Here is a 23115-nt window from a genome sequence, read left to right on the forward strand (position 1 = left end):
TTAAGCTTTTTCCAAATTGATGCTTATTTGCTCAATAATCTCATACCATAGATTTTTTTTGTTTTGTAATATTTCACTTTATAGAACTGGCCTGTAAAACTCACCTTTTTACCTGCAGCCGATAAATACATACACCTTTATTTATAATTTTCACAAGAATTTTATTGCGAAAAAGATGTTTCTTTAAGTTTTGTTTTTATTCATTCTACCACATTTGTTTGTCGTCAGAGTACTAATGTGCTTTCATTTTAACATCCTTAAAAACTAAACAAAGAGTTTCGTTCAACGTGTCATACATCCCTTGTACTCTGCTAGTTAAGTAGACGATATTTGATGGCACGCAAAATGGGATATTTCTCACCCACACATAGACCACGGAAATCATCATATTCCAAATCGAACAAAGCAACACCACCCAAGTTATGGCTCTTAGAATACATAGCCTTTTCGGCGGCGGTATCAGGATCTTCATAGGACACCCAAACACCATGTTCGCCCTTCTTGTCGGCTGCTCGATAAGCATAGACTCCACTCCTTCTCTGGGGATCCATTATCTTTTTCAAGGGTGCAGCAGCACCCTTGGCATACATGTTGTCTTGATTGGGCAACATCGAGCAGGTCTCTTGCCAGCTATACAAGCCTTGAATTTGAGTGTGTTCACCCTTGGGGGCATTATTCTCGACCTTGGCCACAGGTGGTACACCAGAGTCTCCAGAATCGTCTGTCATTTTCCAAGGCCGACCATAGGTGCTGATGCCCACATTGATTTTGTTGCTAGGGAAGCCATAGCGCAACCAGGTTTGCACCACCGAATCGACACTGAATTCGGAATTACGATCAGCCATGGGATAGAGAGGTGCAGCAATATCAGCCAACTCGGGATTGCGTTCTGGGGTGTAGAAATCGAAGGCAGCCAAATTGACAAAGTCTACATAGCTGTTCAAGGACGAAATGTCAAAGAATTCTAGAAAAATGTAAAGACAAAATTATTTTTCGTATTTTTTACTTCCCCAAAATCCCCACTTACTTGTAGAATTCACATTGGGCAACACTGTAGCGGACAACAAATAGTTATCGGGCCTCAATTCATTTTTGATTTCACGCATCAATGCGGTAAATTGCTCCTTATGTCTTTCCGAATTCTCATCCACATCAAAGTCGCCAGTGAAAGATTTCTTAATGCCCTTCCAGAAGCTGCCCAAACCACTGTGCACCTTCTTGGGTTTGTTCTTGGGGAATTGATAGGCCATATCGACACCATCAAAGCCATAGGTCTTAACCAAAGCATAGATGGTGTTAATGAAACGTTGACGTCCAATGGGATTTTCCAGCAATTGCAAATATTTGTTGGGCAAATCTTTGGCATCTTCTCCAGTCTCAATGTCACGATCACCACCCACGCTCAACATAATCTTAACATTGGGATATTTGCGCTTTAGACGGGTCACTGTGCGATAGAGTCCCTTGCCCAAATCCAAATCCAAATTTTGATTCAAGCTCATGGCTTTGAAGGAGTCACGATCAATGCCAGCATAGCCATAGATAATGTAGGTGCAAAATTGGAATGAGGGTTCCAAATCGTCAATGACCATTTTGGCAAGACCTGCAATTTAACAAAAACATAAAAAATTAAAAAATGTATACGAAACAAAAAAAAAACCAATAATAAAAATTTCCTTTACGAATGAAATGTTAACAAAATCAGTCTCAAAAATTGGGGGGAAAAGTAAAAACATTTTATAGAAATAACATTTTTAGAAAATTGGCGAACATTGACTAAAGAAATCTTCTCTAAGGTAATATTTGAAAATTTCCTATAGAAATTTTCTGTGAAGTTTAACTTTAAAAAATTTTCCAAGATAAGAAATAATCAAAAAAATTTCCTATGGAATTGAAATTAAAAAAAAAAAAAAAACAAGTAAAAAGGCATTAAGTTCGGCCGGGTCGAACTTTGGATACCCACCACCTCGAGTATATATGTAAACCACCTTTCATCATAATCCGGTGAAAAATTCATTATTTTTACACCCATAGCTGTATGCAAATTCGGCACGGACATTGAGTAGTCTAATAAATAAATAAGAGATATCGAGGGGCCTAACACAACTCACTGTTCTAAATTTCAACGAAATCGTATAAAAATGTATCATTTATGGGTCCAAGACCCTAAATCGAGAGATCGGTCCACGTAACAGCTATATCCAAGTCAGGGCCAAGCTGAAAAAAATGTTTGAAGGGCCCAACAACAACTCTCTGTCCCAAATTTCAGCCAAATCGGACAATAAATCCGCCTTTTATGGACCCAAGATCTTAAATCGAGAGATCGAGCTATATTTAAATCTGGATTAATCTAGGCCAAATTAAAGAAGGACGTCGAGTGGCCTAACATAACTCACTGTCCCAAATTTCGACGAAATTGGACCATAAATACGTCTTTTATAGGCCCAAGACCTTTAATCGAGAGATTGGTCTATATGGCAGCTATATGCAAATCTGGACCGATCTGGGAACAGGGTGGTCATTGGTTATTTAAAGGCGCCAATAAAGCGCATTGTCATATCGAGCATCCTAGGCACTCACTATTTGTGCAAGGGCCGGTGCCGCTCGGCAACTCTCTGAGGCTCTTCGCTAGATACCGCTGATTGGCCGCGACTGCTATTGCCCCTACTCCATATGAAACATTCCACTATCCGCTACCTGTGGATGCGCCCGGTAGCTTGTAGCTAAGCTTCTCGTGACAGCAATGAACACCACACAATTTGGAGCTCAATGTTCCCGTGTAGGTCGATGGAGAATAAAAATGGGCCATATCGGTTCAGATTTAGATATAGCTCCCACATCAATCTATCTCCCAATTTGACTTCTTGAGCCTTTATAAGCCGCAATTTTTGGCCGAAATTTTACATTTAGTGTTCTGGTATGACTTGCAACAACTGTGTTACGTCCAAATGGTTCTATAACCTGATATAGCTCCCATATAAACTGATTACCCGATTTTATTTCTTGTGGTCTACAAGCCGCATTTTTTATCCGATTTGGCTGAAATTTTGCATGTGGTGTTCTTTTATGACTTCCAATAACTGTGTTAAGTACGGTACAAATCGGTATATAACCTGATATAGCTCTCACATAAACCTATCTCCCGAATTGACTTTTTGAGCCACTGGAAGCCGTAATTTATGTCGAATTTGGCTGAAATTTTACATGTAGTGTTCTGTTAAGTCTTCTAAAAACTGTGCCAAGTACGATCCAAATCGGTGTATAACCTGATATAGCTCCCATATAAACCGATCCCCCGATTTGACTTATTGAGCCCATACAAGCCGCAATTTTTGTCAGATTTGGCTGAAATTTTGCATGTGGTGTTCTGTTACGACTTCAAACATCTGAGCCAAATACGGTCCGAATCGGTCTATAACCTTATATAGCTCCCATATAAACCAAGCTCCCGATTTGACTTCTTGAGCCCTTACAAGCCGAAATTTTTGTCGGATTTGGTTGAAATTTAGCTTGCAGTGTTCTGTTAAGACTTCCAACAACTGTGCTAAATATGGTTCAAATCAGTGTATAACCTGTGATAGCTCCCATGTAAACCGGTCTCTCGATCATCCTTGTTCGGTTCCTAGAAGCTTTAATTTTTGCTGGTTTGACAGAAGTTTGGTATGTAGAAAAAAAATTTTGCCCTTCAACTAGATTTATTTTGTATACATTTTTAGCAGAATCACTGGTGGTGGGTTCCCAAGATTCGGCCTACAAAACTACAACTTAAATTATTTTTTTTTCTTTAGAACCTTCTTATGCCAAATTTAGTTTTATTTTGCCTTTGAAGGCATTGGCCTCCAAATTCCTGCTGCATTTGATAAAGAAAATTTCCATAGAAATTTTTTGAGGCTACTACACTTTTTCCATTCCAAATGAATCATTAAAATTCTAGAACAAGTCATCTATGCTATCAGTGACAATTTCACCGTATGTGACCCTTGTTATCTTTCTCAAACATTTGAGCTAATTTCGAGTACTAGGCTTGTGTGCTTTGACGATGAAGCCCTAAAACATTGAAAAACTACAGAATTCAAAGAATTTCTCTTTTGACAATTGAAAATCTCATTCGGTTTGGCAAATATTTTCCAATGAAATCATAATCTTACAACCCTCTTTACAGAAAGGGGGGGGAGGGAAATAAAAGCAGAGGAGATCTGACAGACTGACGTATGAAAAACATCAGTAGCACATATGTATATGCAAATTTCCTAGAATATGAAATTTGATATTTTCACAGTTTGCTAACTTTGCAGCTAATTAAATTTAATTTGCCTTTGATTTTTTCTTTTTTTTTTTTTTGCTTTTCGTTTGCAAATACTACACACAGAAGAGTTGTGTTATCGCAGGAAGTGTGCAAAGGGGAATTTACTTTTTAATTGCATAATTAACAGTTCTCCGGTGGTTTTTCGGAGAGCTTACTTACTCACCTTCCTTTACAAAACTAGCCGAGTCGTAGTAGCACACCAATTGCTTTTGAGCTCCAGTGGGTGGGGCGGGAACATTGCCGGCCCATGAGCTGGCCACAGCCAGAGCCAATGCCAAAAATACAATCGAAAATTGCATTTTTAAGACTCACTGACACTCCAAACTCCGTAACTTATTTAAAAACACAAAAATTAGCTTCCCAAAACGATGTGATCTTAATAACGTTTCGCCACAGACTGATCAAGCGTATGATGAGAAGACACAAATAAAGTCTGACTTCGAGATTTCACATCGGAGAGCGTCCAATGAGATTCTACTATGACAATGACAACAAAAACAACAAAGCCCGGCAAAAGTAACGTTGACTGACTGCTGACGACGTGTGCGAAGGCCGCATTGAAAACAAAATCAAAGTAGATTATAAACATTTATTTAGTGCTGTCATCTTGTTATTGTGGTTGTTTTTATTATTCTATAGATTTTATTCCACGAATCGTGCCATAAAGTGACAAAAGAAAAGAAACAAAAAAGAAGAAGTAGTTGTTTTGTGTGTTTGTCACAGAGCTGTGATCTTCTTCATCTGGTTATCATTAATACGTTAAGTCTATTGTCTAAGGAGAGGGGATTTTTTCGTCATCTTCACTCTCTATAGGCACCAAACTAGATGAGAATGCTTGGTGAGGATGAAAATAATGGTAAAGGTTGAATAAAGAGAAATTAAATTTTCTGAACAAAATTTGCAAAGAAAATCAATAAACAATAAAAATTTACTTTCAACCATATTGTGAGATGAAGTGTCTCGGAGTACACCCAAAGCCCTTTGGCAACTCCATCTTCCAGCCATTTGTGAATCCCATATAATCTTTTTTTATATATAAAAATCAATTTGTGTTTGTTTGTAGGTTTGTTTGTGTTCCTTATAGACTCAGAAACGACTGAACCGATTTTCTTCAAAATTTTCACTTATGGTGCATAATGATCCCGTGGTGAAAATAGGAAACTACATTTTTGATATCTGAAGGGGGATCGGATCCTCCCCCTTACCCTAATTTTCAGAAACGCCAGATCTCGGAGACGGGTGGTGCGATTTAAGCGAAATTTTGTGTGCTCTTTTATAGTAACCTACAAACAAAAATTTGGTATATAAATTTCGGATGGGATACCTAGGGTGGGCGCCCCACCCCAAAACCTACCAAATATGTATATACACCAACCACGACAATACGGGACTCAAATTAAAGGTATTTAAGATTAAACAACGTATCTAATATGCAATTGTTGGACCAAGTGTTTGGGGGAACACCCCAACTCCCAAAACACCGCTAAATCGGACATATTTACCGACCATGGCAATATGTGACTCAAATGAAAGGTATTTACGAGTAAAATACGAATCTGATATCCGAATTTGGGACAAAGTTTCTGGGGGTCCTCCTCCGAGAACATACCCAAAGAAGACAAATTTACCACCATAGCAATATGGGACTAAAATGAAAGGTCTGTAATGGGGGTTGTGTGGCCCCATAGACATTTTTTCCCGAATGTTGATATCAGATTCGTGTTTTACTCCCGAAGGCCTGTCATTTGAGCCCCATCTTGCTATGGTCGGTAAATTTGTCCTCTTTGTAGGTTGTTTTTGTAGAGAGGCTTCTAGAGGGCGCAGTTCTTATCCGATTTAGCTGAAATTTTGCACATATCGTTTTGATATGACTTTCAACAGCTGTGCCAATATGATCTAAATCAGTGCATAACCTGATATAGCCGCCATATTAACCGATCTCCCGGTTTGACTTCTTGAACCCCTAGACGGAGCAATTCTTGTCCAATTTAATAGAAATTTTGCATACGTTTTTTGGTACGTCGTTTTGGTATGACTTTCGAAAACTGTTCTAAGTATGGTCTAAATCGATTTCTAACCTGATATAGCTCCCATATAAAGCGATCTCCCAATTTTACTTTCTGATCCTCTGCAGGGCGCAACTATTAATCAATTTGCCTGAAATTTTTGAGCTGACATTTTTCTATGACTTCTAATAGGCATGACTAATACGGTCCATATCGGTCACTAACTTGATATAGCTCATATATATTTGAAAAATTCATTTAAAAAACTTGGCAAATGCGATCCATGGTGGAAGGTATATAAGATTCTTTTATTTGTTTTAATAACAAAAGACCCAAAACATTGTTCCAATCTATCATAATTTTTGGAATATTTCCATTTCACTGTTCCAAAGACGTTCATTACTTTTAATGTTTGTTCCCACCTCATCATACCACCCCTCCATGGACTTTTGTTACTCCCTTGTGTGTTATTCAAATTTCCAATATAAATGTATGCCTTAGAATCTCTTTCAAAACGAGTTTATTATCAAATATTCGAACACAAAGATTTGCTACGCTTGTCGAGGGATTGATTGATGTACTGCTATCATTAGATTTTCGTTGTATACAAATAGGAAACACAATTTAGGAAAATTTTGAAAAAAAAACTGTCATAATAAATAGTTTCCAAATCGTAATTAAACGAAATATTTGAAAAGTCTCTTCTCTATTAGGCATAAAATTACGTTTTTCTTGATGTGGGTGGTATCTTTGCGGTTTAACCCCTTTGTAAATATTCGTTCAATTACATTTCCTTTTGAGTAATTAAATGAAAACATTTCTTTGTTGGGTGCAAAAACATTTCGAAAATAATTATTTTCTTATTATCATAAGAGCATTTTTTTGTTTTGTTTTTTTTTTTCTATAATTGATTGAAATTTTATAGCGTCCTCAATTTATTATCAGGCCTAGTATAGATAAAGGTTCAAACTACATTTTAGAGGCTGCTGATGTTGGAGCTGACGGTGATGAGGCTGTACAATGCTCTGTAAATACAATTTAAGTATATTGAATTTGTTTCAATTGAAGTGTCTGTCCGTTTGTCCATGCTGCCTGCATCTATCCATCAAATGATGCCTCCCAATTTGCCAACCCATCAGTTGGCTGCTTTTTGCTGAGGTTATGCAAATTTATTGAATATAAAAACGATTTTTTTTATGCAAATGACCATTTGACAGTGTGTTTGGGAGTTGAATAAATATTCAAGTTTTTTTTCCCCAAATATTATTGGTGGCCACACCACAGGCGGCAGTTATTTACATATACACATATTTATTAAATTATTTGTAAGTGATTTTTTTTTCATGTGCAGAAATTCAAACCGCAGCAAACAACACCCTGTTTGAAGTGGTTGAAAAAAAAAAAAACGAAAGAGCAAAAGTTGCCTCAAGCCTAACAACAGCAGCAATGAGCAGCAGCAGTCATGGCTGATAATTGGCTTCTTGATAATGGCTTATGAGCCACTTTAAGCAACTACGTCATTTGCCACTGAAAATGTGTTAAACTGACAAAAAGTGTTAATTTCTGGCTGAACTGGCGTTATTGACGACATTCATTCCATTGGAACCGGTTTAAGGCTATTTATATTGAAATTACCCTCCAAGATATTGTTAAAGCTGTTAATATGTGTAAGAGCATAAATAGCACAAAGCCCATAAAGGAGATAAATTATTGTGGGAGTGTTTGCATGAACCTAAATAAAATAACAGAAAACAAGTAAGTGTGTGCTAAGTTCGGCCGGGCCGAATCTTATATACCCTCCACCATAGATCGCATTTGTCGAGTTCTATGCGCGGTATCACTTTTTAGGCAAACAAAGAATATTGAATAAGAATTGTTATGCTATTGAAGCTATAACATGTTATAGTCCGATTCGGACCATAAATGAATGCTGAACATTGTAGAAGTCATTGTGTAATATTTTAGTTCATTGGGATAAGAATCGGGAGATAGGTTTACATGGGAGCTGTATCAAGCTTTGGATCGATTCAGACCATATTAGACAAGTATGTTGAAAGTCATGAAAGAAGCCGTTGTACAAAATTTCAGACAAATCGGATGAGAATTGCGCCCTCTAGACGCTTAAGAAGTCAAGATTCCAGACCGGTTTATATGGCAGCTGTATCAGGTTCTATACCGATTTACGCCATACTTAGCACAGTTATTGGAATTTATAACAAAACACCTCATGCAAAATTTCAGCCAAATCAGAAGAGAATTGCGCGCTCTATTGGCTCAAGAAGTCAAGAACCAAGATCGGTTTATATGGCAGCTATATCAGGTTCTATACCGATTTACGCCTTACTTAGCACAGTTATTGGAAGTTATAACAAAACACCTCATGCAAAATTTCAGCCATATCGGATGAGAATTGCGCGCTCTATTGGCTCAAGAAGTCAAGATCCAAGATCGGTTTATATGACAGCTATACCAGATTATGAACCGATTTAAATTATACTTAGCGCAGTTGTTGGAAGTGATACCAAAACACTACGTGCAAAATTTCAGTTAATTTGGACGAGAATTGCGCCCTTTAGGGGCTCAAGAAGTCAAGACCCAAGATCGGTTTATATGACAGCTATATCAAAACCTGGACCGATTTGAACCATACTTAGCGCAGTTGTTGGAAGTGATACCAAAACACCACGTGCAAAATTTCAGTCAAATCGGACGAGAATTGCGCCCTCTAGGGGCTCAGAAAGTCAAGACTCAAGATCGGTTTATATGAAAGGTATATCAAAACCTGGACCGATTTGAACCATACTTAGCGCAGTTGTGGGAAGTGATACCAAAACACCACGTGCAAAATTTCAGTCAAATCGGACGAGAATTGCAACCTCTATAGGCTCAAGAAGTCAAGACTCAAGATCGGTTTATATGAAAGCTATATCAAAACCTGGACCGATGTGAACCATACTTAGCGCAGTTGTGGGAAGTGATACCAAAACACCACGTGCAAAATTTCAGTCAAATCGGACGAGAATTGCGCCCTCTAGGGGCTCAAAAAGTCAATACCCAAGATCGGTTTATATGGCAGCTATATCTACACTAATAAAAAGTGTTTGTGCAAAAGTTCAAGCGGCTAGCTTTACTCATTTGAAAGTTAGCGTGCTTTCGACAGACAGACGGACGGACATGGCTTCGACTTAAAATGACATGACGATCAAGAATATATATATACTTTATGGGGTCCCAGACGCATATTTCGAGGTGTTACAAACAGAATGAGGAAATTAGTATACCCCCCTCCTATGGTGGAGGGTATAAAAATCTAATATATGGAAACTAAAAAGCCATCAGGTCTTGGCATCCCAGCATGAGACTTAATGGAGGACTGCGACTTCCAAACTGAGGCCAAAGCCATCACGAAAGGGGAAGATGGTCGCTGAGAATGGTAAGGAGCCGCCCTCTTACGCCAGAGTGGCAAGGAAGCACAACAGAGATGAGGTGACTTATGCAGTTAACAATATCGGCTGTGCATCCGGTAGGATTCCACCAGATCATCGGTACCAAGTGGAGAATCTGGTTAACGATCGGATTTTCGAACATGTGTGGAACTCTGTAGAAGGTCCACCCATACAAATGATGAGCTGTGAGTATAGATGCGTTTTGTGTCGGCGGAATGTATTGATACCGTCAAACAGCTCGTCATTGGTAGGGCGTTAAGCTCGACCTGGTGAGAAAGATGGATATCCACCAGCTCACAAAGGCGACGATTTTCATCAAGGGATGGGGCAGTAAATTTGCGACGGAACGCATGTTGGGATTCTTGGGCGACTAAGATAGGTAGGAATTCTCATTTTGAGCCATCAGGCCGTGCAGTGGCAGGTGATTCAACACCGCCCAACGAACAGGGGGCTGACAACGAGACAATTACGGCCTCTCTCAATATAGGAAAGACTAGGATAAGCAAAGATCCTAATACTTAAATATCAGGCAGTGCAGTGGCAAGAGACCCAAAACAGCCTAACAAAAAGGGACCCGACGACGGACCCATCACCGACTTCAAGATTCGGAATACTAGGATAGGTAAAGATCCTAATATTGAAACATTAGGCAGCGCAGCGAAAGGAGTCTCAAAGCAACCCAACAAACAGGGAGCTGATGATGGTACCATCACCTACTTCCAAGAAGCCATAAGATAGGCATAGATCCTAGTATTGAAACATCAGGCAGTACAGGGAATGGAAACCCAAAACAGCCTAACGAACAGGGACCCGACGATGGAACCATTACCGACTTTATAAAGAGTCGGAAGACTAGACTAGGCAAAGAACCTAAAACGATGACATCAGACAGTCCAGTGACAGGAAAGTCAATACAGTCTAAAGAACATGGAGCAGACGATGCGATCATCACCTACTTCCAAGATGCCTATTTACTGGAGGACCTACGATTGAGGTAATCCAGAAAAACCTACACCGGAGCGAGACAGCTACGCACGCTCTAATGAAGAAAATCTGCAAGAGCAAGATTCATATTTTCTTAATTCAGGAGCCATGGACGACCTGGAACAAAGTTTCTGGACTGAACCATATCAACTAGTAATTATTTTATGCTAAAATTAGTACTCGGCCGAGGACCAGCGTTATTTGTCATATAAATTTGAATTATATATTTTCCCCAGAGTTGTCAACGGAGACGGTGGAGCATACCTGGCATCACTTTATCTACCTTTTGACTCTCCGACACCGCCACCCACGTCGGAACTGCAACGGCTGGTGAGGAAAGCGAAACAGCAGAATACGAGGTACTACTAGGGTGCGATGCGAACTCTCACCACATTTCGTGGGGTAATACCAACACTAATAAGCGGGGCCAAGCCCTGGCAGAGTTCTTCAATACTATCGATCTAATAACACTTAATATTGGTAACACCGCTACCTTTGTTAATAGGATTAGGGAGGAAGTATTAGATGTGACGATATGTTCGAAAAATCTAATCGATGGGGGGTTCAGAATAGGAGGGTCTCCATGGAATACTCTTTCTCGGACCATCGCTACATTAGGTTTAGAATAGCACGGCCAGCGCCGATTCCAATAAGCTTCCGGAACAATTTGAAAACCAACTGGACAAAATTTGGAAGGCTACTCAGAGGAAGACTTGGGCAAGATAATTTAGATTCTCCAAGCATAGAAGACATTGACGAAAATGTCAACAGGATGACGACTGCACTGGTGGGGTCCTTCGAAGATAGTTGTCCTCTTCGGGAAAGGAAAACCAAGAAAAACTCTATATGACCAGGGAGATTCGCAATATTGGGAAAGAGTGCCATGAAGTGTATGTCCCCTTTCCATAATTTCAAAAAAAAAAAAAATTAAGCTTAACTTCCATTAAACATAAATTCTAAAGCCTTGTTTCATTAGTAGAGATAAATAAAATTGATTGCAAATTTATTATATTTTGCTTTTTTTTGTCTATGAAAACTTTGATTGGCACTATAACAGTCATTATTCACATTTTTATATATAGAGTTTTTTTCTATTGAATTGTGTTTCGATTGCACTTTCTGAAATGCAGTTGAGTTCATTTGAATACTAATCCGTTTTTCCAGTGCTCACAGTTGTGCTCTCATTTTAACACAAATTTATATGAAAACAAAATATAATACAAAAATACAAAAAAAAGCGACAGCGGCAAGTATTTTAATCACTGAGTCAGTCGGTCGTTCTCCCTTTTGTTTGATTGACATGCTCGATGGTTTTGTTAAATCCTTTTCATTTGAACGCAACAACATAGAAAAACCTAGCCAGCAAAAACAAGTGAATGAACAAAAATGAATCGTTTTATAATTTTTGATGTGTAGCTTTTGATGCTATGCACTTTTTTCTTGGTTTTGGCCTAATTCAAGTTTTCTGCTTCAATTCATAGAAATTTCGTTGGGTATGCGTATGAGTGGTCACTTTTTGTTTGGCTTTATTTTGGTCTATTTGCTTTGGCATGGTCGGCCAGTTATTTGGCTGGTCTAGAGCAAAATAAACGAATGTCTATACAAAAGGATATTATTCTGTATATTAAAAAAGTTTTTTTTTTTTTTTTTCACTGGCACAGTTTGAAATGTTTTTTGGTTGTTTATTTTTATTCGGGTCTTTGATTTGAGTTGCTCCAGATTTTTTCCGGTTTAGGGTTTCTGTTTCAAAATCCATTATTATTTTTTGATTTTATTGTACAGTAAAAATAAGTTTGTAGTGAATTAAATTTGTTATGCAATGGAGTTGATAAAATGAATGAAGAAAAATAGTGATAAGTAATTAGTTATTTTTTTATTTATTATAAAATTACTACAAAATTTCCCATGAACATTCCATTAAGGAACAGAGGATTGGGGGGAACCCTCCACCTTACCTTAAATTTCAAAAAACCCCACATCTCGGAGATGGGTGGTGCGATTTCAGCGAAATTTTTATGTGCTCTGTTACCGTAACCTAAAAACAAAAATTTGGTGTTCAAATTTCGGAAGGGGGTACCTAGGGGGACCGCCACACCCCCAAAACTTACCATATATACATATATATAGACCTATCACGACAATATGAGACTCAAATTAAAGGTATTTAAGATAAGAAAACGCATCTGTCGAACCAAGTGTTTGGGGGATCACCCCTAACCCCCAAAACACCCCTAGGTTAGGTTAGGTTGAAAGGGTCGCCCTCCAAAGGTGAGTTCACTCGGAGGCCAGTTTGGCCCATTGTGAGAGAAAGGGAAGAAAAAGAAAATGTGAGACCTCGTATTAGAGGTTATACACGAATAAAAGAAAAATACAGGAGGAGTGGAGAAACCCGAGCGGGGGGTGAATAACCGCCCGTTCCTACGCAAGCATGGATCTACCTACGCCAGAGTGTGTGGCACCCCACCAACTGTGTAGATCGAGGTATCATCCTCCTCAAGTACACCATCCGCTCTCCATTCGTTCCTCTCAGGAAAACGAATCGTGAATGCCCTCACTCCAGTCGGTACTGGTGCCAGGTAGTCGGAAACCCTCCTCAGTCTAACATCCAGAATCAAACTGTGGCCGCAACTATCCTCCTTCAGCATGACGAGCTCTATCAGCCTAAGCGCAACCCTGGCGGCGCAATCGCAATGGACTGACCATTACAATATGGGGCTCAAATAAGAGGTTTTTTAGAGCAGAACACGAATCTGATATATATTTTCAAGGCCAAGTCTCTGAGTGGCCGTCACATCCACCATAATACCGCCCGAACCGGTTATGTTTGCCAACTATGGAAATATGGGGCTCAAAAGAATGATTCGGTAACGGTCATTCGATTTCGGTCAGAATGAGTAGGCCACGAATATTTTATTTATTTTACTTTTATTATATTTTTTTTTTTTAATTTTATTTAATTTTATTTTTATTTTTTTTTTATTTTTTTTTTTTTACTATTTTATTTTGTTTTATTTTTTAATTTGCTTTATTTTATTATTTTGTTTTAGTTTTTTTTTATTAAATTAGTAATAATGTTAGGAGCACTCGGAGCAACAGCGAGAGCCATTGCCGTTGTCTTAGCGTTCGAAGCCATCAATACAACTTCCAACAGATGCACAAAATCATGTGTAGTACGGAAGAAGTGTAATTTGTCACAGAAAGAATGTCTGTCATTACACAAAAATACATGCATTGGGAAAAGTACAGCTAATAGACAGTGTTGTCGAGCGTGGTTAATGTGGAATTGTATCATAGATGCGTTTTCGCTATTAATACGATTCAAATACAACATACCAACGCACGGCCCTTGAAGCCATCACACCTAATATGGTTGAAAAGTCTTCTAACTAAAGACGAATAGCGTCCCATAGTGGTTGGTGTGTGTTGCTATCTTTGGCATTCCTTTTCAATTTGCATCTCCGATCATTGAGCTTGTCTCGAAAGAGAAACAAACAAAAATTGTAAAATTAAATTTTGAAAAATTTGTAAAACTAAATTTTGAAAAATGTTTATAAAAATCTAATTTAGACTACATTTTTATACCCACCAACGTACTTATGTAGCAATTACATATCTAACATCTGGAAATATTGATCTGAAACACAATAAGGTATCTTGATCTTGATAGCCTGTCCGTCCCCTTGTCTATCTGTCTGAAGAAATCACGATGGCAGTCGAACGTGTGGAGAGCACCGTGACGGAGAGTTTAGCATGTCCGCCTATGACACCGAATGTCGCCAGCACTAGGAGGAGATAAACACCGCTGAAAATTGTTTCTGGTGTTCTCGCCAGGATTCTAACCCAGGCATTCAGCGTCATAGGTGGACATGCTAGCTTCTGCGCCTCCACATCTAATATGGAATCTCAGAGATTCTCATGAGATCTCCGATTATAGATATCGAATACTCGAAAAAGGCATTTGGGAGTATAAAGTATAAATCTTACATTAATTTGTATCTGAGAGAAAGCTTGTTCCCCATGACAGATTACAAAGGCAACGACTAGGTCTTTAAACAGCTTAAAAGTACGTTTAAATTAGTAAACTACAAGTTTTTCATTATTCCAAAAATCCTTAGGTACCTAACTCTTAAAAAAAAACAACCAGAAGCTATTGCTTACAAAATTTTAGATCGAAAATTTTAATTTTAGAAATTGGATAATTTCTAACAATTCGATTCAATTCAAATTTTTTATTTCCCCTTCCATTTTCCAAAAACTATAGCCGTTCCCTTGCAAATAAATCATTATGTTTACTTGGTGCTGTTTCTTTGCTTTAATACGTTTTACTTTCAAACAATTCCCCAAAACAATTATTTGTCCATTTTTAAAGGGTCATTGTCCTTATGGACCTAACAGCTCGTACACGACTACAACAAGTACTGCAAGTCCTTTCATTGTTCTTTCCCACCATACATTACTTAAGCATTGTTGCTGCCTCAGGCTTAAAGCAGGATGGGGAGAGAAGGAAAATATGTTCTAGCATTTTTGTTGTCTTAGTCCACAAGCCGTAAACGGTAGGAGAAATGGGGGTCAGGGGTGTTTTGGCATGCAGCTGCTGCTGCTATTTGGGGAGTCAACGCCTCTTATATAAATGTCATGTTTCCGTTCACATTTCTACACAAAAGAAATTTATGATACCGCTGTAAAACAAAATATTTATCCAAAACACATACATTTACAGATATTATGGCAGTCGTGTAACGACTGAGAACAGAGAGGTTAGAAGAGGCTAGAGGATCGAAGAGTTAGGAAAAAGAGTCTCCTATCACTTCCCTCTGCCTCTGTATCAGCCAGCTGAAAATCAGGAAATTACAAATGTAAGCAACGAAACGGAAAGAAAAAAATAATAACACAGTAGTTATTGGCTATCCCCTCATCTTTAACCCCACCCCTCATTCCTACTCACCAAAATGTCAGCATGGCTAAAACAAATCTCAAGCAATAAAGCCAAACAAGCAATTACTGTTTTAAAGCTACATACATTTTTAACCTTCGGCTTCAATGCGCATCATAATGTAAGGCATACTTTAAGGCTCAAAGAGAATTACCACTGAAACGAAAAATGGAAGTGAATAAGTGGAAAATTGGATTATGATAATAAAATTGAATTTCTATACCATTACATTTTGTCAATTTAGATGCAAACATAAATTAAGACTGATTCGGTCATGACAATGGTAAAACCACTAAAGCATACTCTTAGGCGTATGCAAGATACAACTTTAAAAAGGCTCAAGGTTTTGTGAGAGCTTTAAAGGCGATAAAACACTTGGTTAACCACATGGTTTTTATTGCAACATTTTAGAATGTTGTGTCAATTGGCATTATGCCAAGTAATTTGAGAAAAGCAGCCACAATTTATAAGGCCATTTGAAGAAATTTACATATGTGTAGTCCTTAAGATGAGCAGAGAATTAGGAGTAAGGCACAAGCAGCATTTACGTTGATAAATTTCGAACAGCAAGCTAAAAGGGCAATTTTTTGACAAAAAAAGCACCCCAAACGGGGACTTTATTATTAAAGGTATTAAAAAAATTTTTTTTAAAAAAATTTTTTTTAAAAAAATAATTTTTCAAAAATTTAGTTTTTCACAGAAATAAAATTTTGATAAGACTTAAAAAAAATTGTCAAATATTTCTATACAAATAAAATTTTAAAAATGTTTTCTATAGAGATACAAAGTTCGAAGCCTCGAGATTGAATTTTGATCAATACTTAACAATCTAACTACAGAGGCCGAAAAGTAAAAACAACATTTATATAGAGATATGGGTTGCCCAAAAAGTAATTGCGGATTTTTTAAAAGAAAGTAAATGCATTTTTAATAAAACTTAGAATGAACTTTAATCAAATATACTTTTTTTACACTTTTTTTCTAAAGCAAGCTAAAAGTAACAGCTGATAACTGACAGAAGAAAGAATGCAATTAAAGAGTCACAAGCTGTGAACAAATTTGTCAACGCCGACTATATGAAAAATCCGCAATTACTTTTTGGGCAACCCAATAAAATATATGCTAAACTAAGTGCATTATTAAGGTATTATAACAGGACGCTAGCAACATTGTGCGTTGATGGAAGTTAAAAGCATCCAACACGGGATAATATGTGCAATATCATATTTGAAGCGGCTTAGGGGCATATAACGGTAAAGGTTTAAGGACAATGTGAAGAGTAGAGATTTTTCAGGCTTAACTGCTGGTTAAATCACAAAGCTAGCCGATGAGTGTTACAAACGTATGCAGCGGGTTGAAACTTGCACTCTTATTACAAATTAAATAGTTTTCTTTTTGATCCCACTTTTCTCTTCTCAATGGTACCAAGTTAAGGCATTTATGATAAAGTCACCAAATAAAATTGAAAAAATTTGCCAAACTTACATTGCATCCTTATATCAAAAGAATCCTTATTTCCAACTTACACATTATATCTACAGACGGAGTAAGTACCTGAAAAAAAAGAAATTGTATTATAAACGATTTGTAAAAATATTTTATATAAAAATTAAATTTCAATAAAATTGCCACAGAGGAAAATGTTGCCAAATTGATTTGTTGGAGGCCAAAGTAGATGTCATTGTGTAAAATTTCAGCCAAATCGGATAAGAATTACGCCCTCTAGGGGCTCAAGAAGTAAAGTCGGAAGGTCGGTTTATATGGAAGCTGTATCCGGTTAAAGTCCAATTCAGACCAAATTGGATAAAAATTACGCCCTCTAGAGACTCAAGTAGTAAAATCGGGTGACCGGTTTATATAGGAGCTATATCATGTTATACACTCATTTAGAGCATACCGTTATAGGAGAAGTCATTGTGCAAAATTTCAGCTAAATCGGTTTATATGGGAGCTATATCAAAATATGGACCGCCCTACTATAATACGAAGTATCTGTGCAAAATTGCAAGCATAAAGCTTCACTCCTTCGAAAATTAGCGTGCTTTAAACAGACAGTCAGACGTACATGCATTGCAAAATGGACTTAAAATGTCATAGCGATCAAGAATATTTACAAATACTTTATGGAATCTTAGACCAATATTTCGATGTTCTACAAAGGGAACGACGAAATTAATAAACCCCCATCCTATGGTGGAGGGTATAACACTAATGTCAACTACCTTTTAAAGTCTTGAAGAATTTGCATTTAACCAAAGCATTTTGTTCAGCCATTTAATTTAAAGTCTCTTATCATCAATGCAATTTAGATTAGTTTTTGAATTTATATAGAAGGACACTTGACATAAAATGAACAGTGCTCTTTAGTTAAGTGTTACAAGCAAATTAAATTAACATTAAGTAGGGAGTATAAAAAAGTTAGTTATTTATGGCATTCCGGCATTGAAGTACATGTTTAAGTACCAGATGAAAACAAGATTTTTTTAATTCTTTAAAAAACTTAAACAAAATTTAATGTTCCACTACGGGGATTACTAGCTGAATTTGTCATAAGATTTAAAATTCGCTGCACACTTTTAGGCTTAATGTACATTTAGCAATCATTTAGGTAGAATTATTATTTTGAAATGCAATATTTATTGATTTGGAAAATCTTTGCATACTTATAGACATAATGTTCAATAATATTATTAGGTGGTATTTATATGGAATATCAGTATGATAGAATGTGATGCGATATGATTGGAAAAACCAGTGCATACTGATAGATATAGTAAAAAGTAGACATTAAGGCTTACCATTAATGCATTTATTTAGGTCTAAATTACAAAATTGATATTTCTACTTTACTAGAAAATACCTCAGTGTACAAAACACTGCTACAACAACAACAACAACTATAAATACTCCTCTAGACTAAAAAACTTGAGGTTTTTTTAAATGCCTGGTGAAAATCATTATCAATGTGGTAATGTCATATATGTTAAGGGCACTGCATACTTTTCGGCAACAATATATTTTTAAAATCTATGATAATAAAAATTCTATTTAAAATTATTGTGATTATTGTCTGATTAACATTCAGACACTATATAATATTTAATGATTTCAAAAATCATTGGAGGCGCCATCATTACAATATTGATTTAGAACTAAACAAAAATATTGGCTTTAATTATTATAAATATTAGAAAATATTTCAAACTTTTCAGCAAATTAAATGATAATTTGCGATGTGTTAGTATCATATGATTAAAAAATCACTGCATACTTTTAGGCATGCCATATTTAAGATTCATTTTAGCAGCATTTTTATTGTGGAATGTCAGTATGACACTATGTAATGGATTATGATTTAAAAATAATTTCCTACTTTTAGGCATAATGATTACAGCATACAGTTAGGCAGTACGTGTATGGAATGTTTGTATGATGCTATGTAACGTGTTATTATTTGAAAAATCGTTGCATACTTTTAGATGTAATATAAAAACAATACGCTTAGGCATTTCCTTTGTTGCATAAATTAAAGTTTAAAAATATATTATATAAATTGATTGTTATAAATTCTAGAAAATTTTAAATTTTTATATTGGCAATTTAAGTTTTCGGCCAAGTAAAAGACAATTAAATTGAGTATGATTATTGTCACATGACTTAAAAATTACGGCATACATTAAATCATGCTATTTAAAACATACATTATTATAAAGCATATATAAAGGCGTAATAATTTTTGAATTTTATCTAATGTATGTTATAATTGAAATTTAATGCACACATTAAGGCTTAATAATACAAGCATGCATTTTGGTCATTGCCATTATAGCATACTTTAAAGCTTAAAGTACTATATTGAGAATAGTTGATATATTTTCAAAAAAAAAAAAAAAATACTCCAAATGTTAAGACAACTGAAGTTTTCGGCGATTTAAATGCCAGCTGTTAAGGTATATAAAACATCCGTTTAGGTAGCATTTTTTTTTGTGGAATGTCAGTATGACCGTATTTAATCTCTAAATGGATACCTACACATAATAACAATAACGGACCCCAGGACCCATGTACTGAATACGAGTTATTTCTATTATTTCGATAAAATAATTGAAAATCAAAAAGTGAATACGCATTAACCCTGAACATAGGATAGTCACCGCCACGGACATATATATCAACATTAGAGTGATTAGGACCACATTCGGCAAGGCCAAGTAGTGTCTTATAACTCACTGTACCAAATATCAGCGAAATTGAACTGGAACAAATGTAGATTTTATAGAGTTATAACCTTAAATCGGGAGATCGGTGTATATAGTAGCTGTACATGAATATAAAAGTTATTTACTAAAAGTTAATCCCCTTAGAAAATTAATTTCCTTTATTTATCTGTACAATAAATACATTTCACTGATAATCCCAGCCAAATTTTATATTTCCTATTGGGGCCTGGCCAGGCCTGGAGTTCCGTATATGAAGTAAATTTGTTTTTCGGCTATAACCGTGTCCCCTTGTTTAAAAATGGAATAATTTTAACATTCTTTGTTAGAAAACATCTCGATTAGGGAAATCAAGAAGAAACAATAATTTGCAGTAAGAAAAGAATGTCTGATAAAAGAAGTCAGTGCCTATCTTTAGGCAGTATGTCTAAAGCAAACTTTTAGTAGGATTTATATGGGAATGTCAGTATGAAACTTTCAATGTATTATTAATTGAAAATAAAATTGTTAGAAACTACGCCCCATGTTAAGATATTTAAATGTTCACAAATTTATTTGCATCCGAATATGGCTAAAGATGTTTTAATGACTTATGATTTAAAAATCACTGCGCACTTTAATCATGGTCAGGTAAGGTTGAATAGCTCTACACCTGGAAAACCTAAGGAAACTTGAAGGCATACTATTCATAACATCCATTTAGCTGGATTTATTAATGTTGTTGTAGGCACATTTTCATGTTTTAAGACAGACCAAGGCTTGTGGCGGGAATCGAACCCGGCCTCTGCACTGGTAATCCAAGCACGCTACCAACTCGGCTACCGGGGCGCCCTATTATTGCAAAATGTTAGGGCAAAAAATTCATAGCATACTTTTAGGAGTTATATTTGAAATAAATATTTAGGTAGAATTTTTTGGAATGTTGCGATTATATTATACAGTGATATGATTTAAAAATCAATGCATATATTAAGGATTAATAAATAATGAAAACAGTTCCCTTAGTAAAAATTGTAAAAATGTTCTGTAAATCACACATTTTGCGCTAATTTTTCTATATCAAGGCTATTAAATTTAAGTACATTTTTTATGTTTATAACAATTATTAAACATATATACCAAATTCAATCGTTCCTTGGGTTACTTGATTCACTTAAAGTAATTGCAGAATCTAATACATATAAATACTGACTTGATATTGTCTAACATTAGGACAATTTGGTGATAAAAAAAGACAGACACAAAAAACACATTTCCAAAAAACTGTTAGGCTTTTCTTAAATGAAACTATTCTAACAATTCCTTAGACATTGCTAATTTATTGTTTTTCCTCTTCAATAACTACCAAAGAGGGGTTTTTTATAGTTTGAAGGCTTGTGTTCTTTAGCTCAAAGTTTCAAAACAAATTCAATTAATAGTGCGTGAAAATGTAAGTATCTTGGTAAATGAATTAGGGTTTCTTGGCGAAAAGCTTCATTATGAAAAGTGGCTCGTATACTTTTAGGAGCTCTTGAAGAAAATAATTTAATCATATGTAAGTGATGGAAATGGAGACACCGGAATGTATTAAATAAAAACATGTAAAAGGTCAGGTCAATGTTTTGATGTGTTACAAAAGGAATGAATGGAAGTATACCCCCATCCTAATGTAGAAGGTATAAAAAATGCGAAAGGCTGACCAAGCCGAAACTTAAATACTCTCCACCGCAGATTTTAACTGTTTAAGCCTCTAGAAAAGGAGACTCTTATGCGTTTTAGCTAAATTCGCTGTCCTATGCATCATGCTCACATTCCCATAAATACAAACTTGTTTGAGTTTTATTGCTACACTAAAAAGCTAATTTCCTCAAATTTAACTTACCTTGACAATTTATAAATAAAATATAGCATAATTTTGGGCTGAAAATGTTTTGAACGCTACAAACATTCACCTATAACCTTAACCTAACCTGGAGTCATAAAGAAAAATTAATACAGGAAACTGATGACAAATTTTATTAAACCTTTCCTGGCATCAACCATTAATGAAAAATTCATTTAATATCCGTTATTTGTCATACCTGAGTCCTAAGAGCCTCTGTTGCAATTAAATTGCCATTAATCATTTCGTAATTGTTAGTCAAAGTTTTGTGGGCCTTAAGCCAACCACAAAGAGTAACCAAAACAGAAATGCCACCAGCAAACATGAAGAAATAATAAAAAAAGGGAAAAGTTAAACAATCACTTCATAGGCAAAAGTTTTTTAAGTCCTTACTTTGAGTTTTTTTTTTTTACAAAAAACAACACAAAATGCCGATGAAAAGTAATTAGCATTGAAATAAAATTTTTTCAGAATATTGCTGAAGAAATTATTTTCTTCTGAGCTTATTAAGATTTTCTACCTTACAATCCTATTAAATTTGAGGAAGGAAAAACAAACAAAAATCTTAATGCAGAAAAAAGGTTTTCACCATTCACTATGGTTGATAAATTAAAATTGGTTTCTTTTTATGTAGAGAGTACAAATTGAGTATACAAGCTCCTGGGCGTTTTATTTTTATCGGTAGATTTTTGTTATGAAAGTACCAGAAAATGTTATTGTTTCTCATGGCAAGCCAAGAGGTTTTTTGTTTGTCTTTCACAACTTTGATGATTTAAAGGTTGTGCTATGAAACAACAATTTACATTTATCACTTCACTGCAACTAATTGGCAATGAAGCTTCTTATCGTTGTCATTTGATTATAACCCCATCAAAATTGTGTTTGAAGATCTTTTCACTAATTGATAGTCTGTTAACTGGACAACAAAGCTTGTTTTCCATTAGTTAGGCATTTCATTAAATGCATGTCAGATTGGATAACCTTCACATCGACATGTACACAATTATTCATTTTCATAATGATTTCCCACACACAGCAGTGTAATTTTATTAACCTTAAATTTGTAGCATATTTCTGGGCAAACCTTGGCAATTCCTCTTGTCAACATATAGGTCACCTTGATTGATTTAGTATGCCATCTATTATTACGTCATACGAGTTTTTATCCTGTTTAGTAAAGCCTTACCTTAATTGGCACTACAAGTGTGTAATCAATATCGACTACATGTTTTCTTGTTGAAAGAATTACGAAAGTTTTCTCCTAACAAATTGAACATTGTTTTTAGGAGTTTTTAGTTAAGCCACCCCTGTCACAGTTTGAGCAGTTTGGATGAACAATTTAATTAGAAAAGTCATTTAAAG

At 35.9% G+C, this 23115-nt stretch overlaps 2 protein-coding genes across 4 annotated transcripts in view; one reads left to right on the forward strand and one right to left on the reverse strand.

Annotated features, from left to right (window-relative positions):
• LOC106095261 (putative polypeptide N-acetylgalactosaminyltransferase 9) overlaps positions 1-23115 on the forward strand; it is a 315857-nt gene that overhangs the window by 231409 nt on the left and 61333 nt on the right. The window lies entirely within an intron of this gene.
• Positions 137-4716, reverse strand: LOC106095446 (imaginal disk growth factor 6). Its single transcript, XM_013262691.2, has 3 exons — positions 4470-4716; positions 1028-1603; positions 137-964 (listed from the first exon to the last, which is right to left on the reverse strand). The coding sequence occupies exons 1-3, from the start codon at positions 4603-4605 to the stop codon at positions 312-314; spliced, it is 1365 nt and encodes a 454-aa protein (XP_013118145.1). The 5' UTR covers positions 4606-4716; the 3' UTR covers positions 137-311.

This window comes from Stomoxys calcitrans, chromosome 5, assembly GCF_963082655.1.
Source record: "Stomoxys calcitrans chromosome 5, idStoCalc2.1, whole genome shotgun sequence".
NCBI lineage: Eukaryota > Metazoa > Arthropoda > Insecta > Diptera > Muscidae > Stomoxys > Stomoxys calcitrans.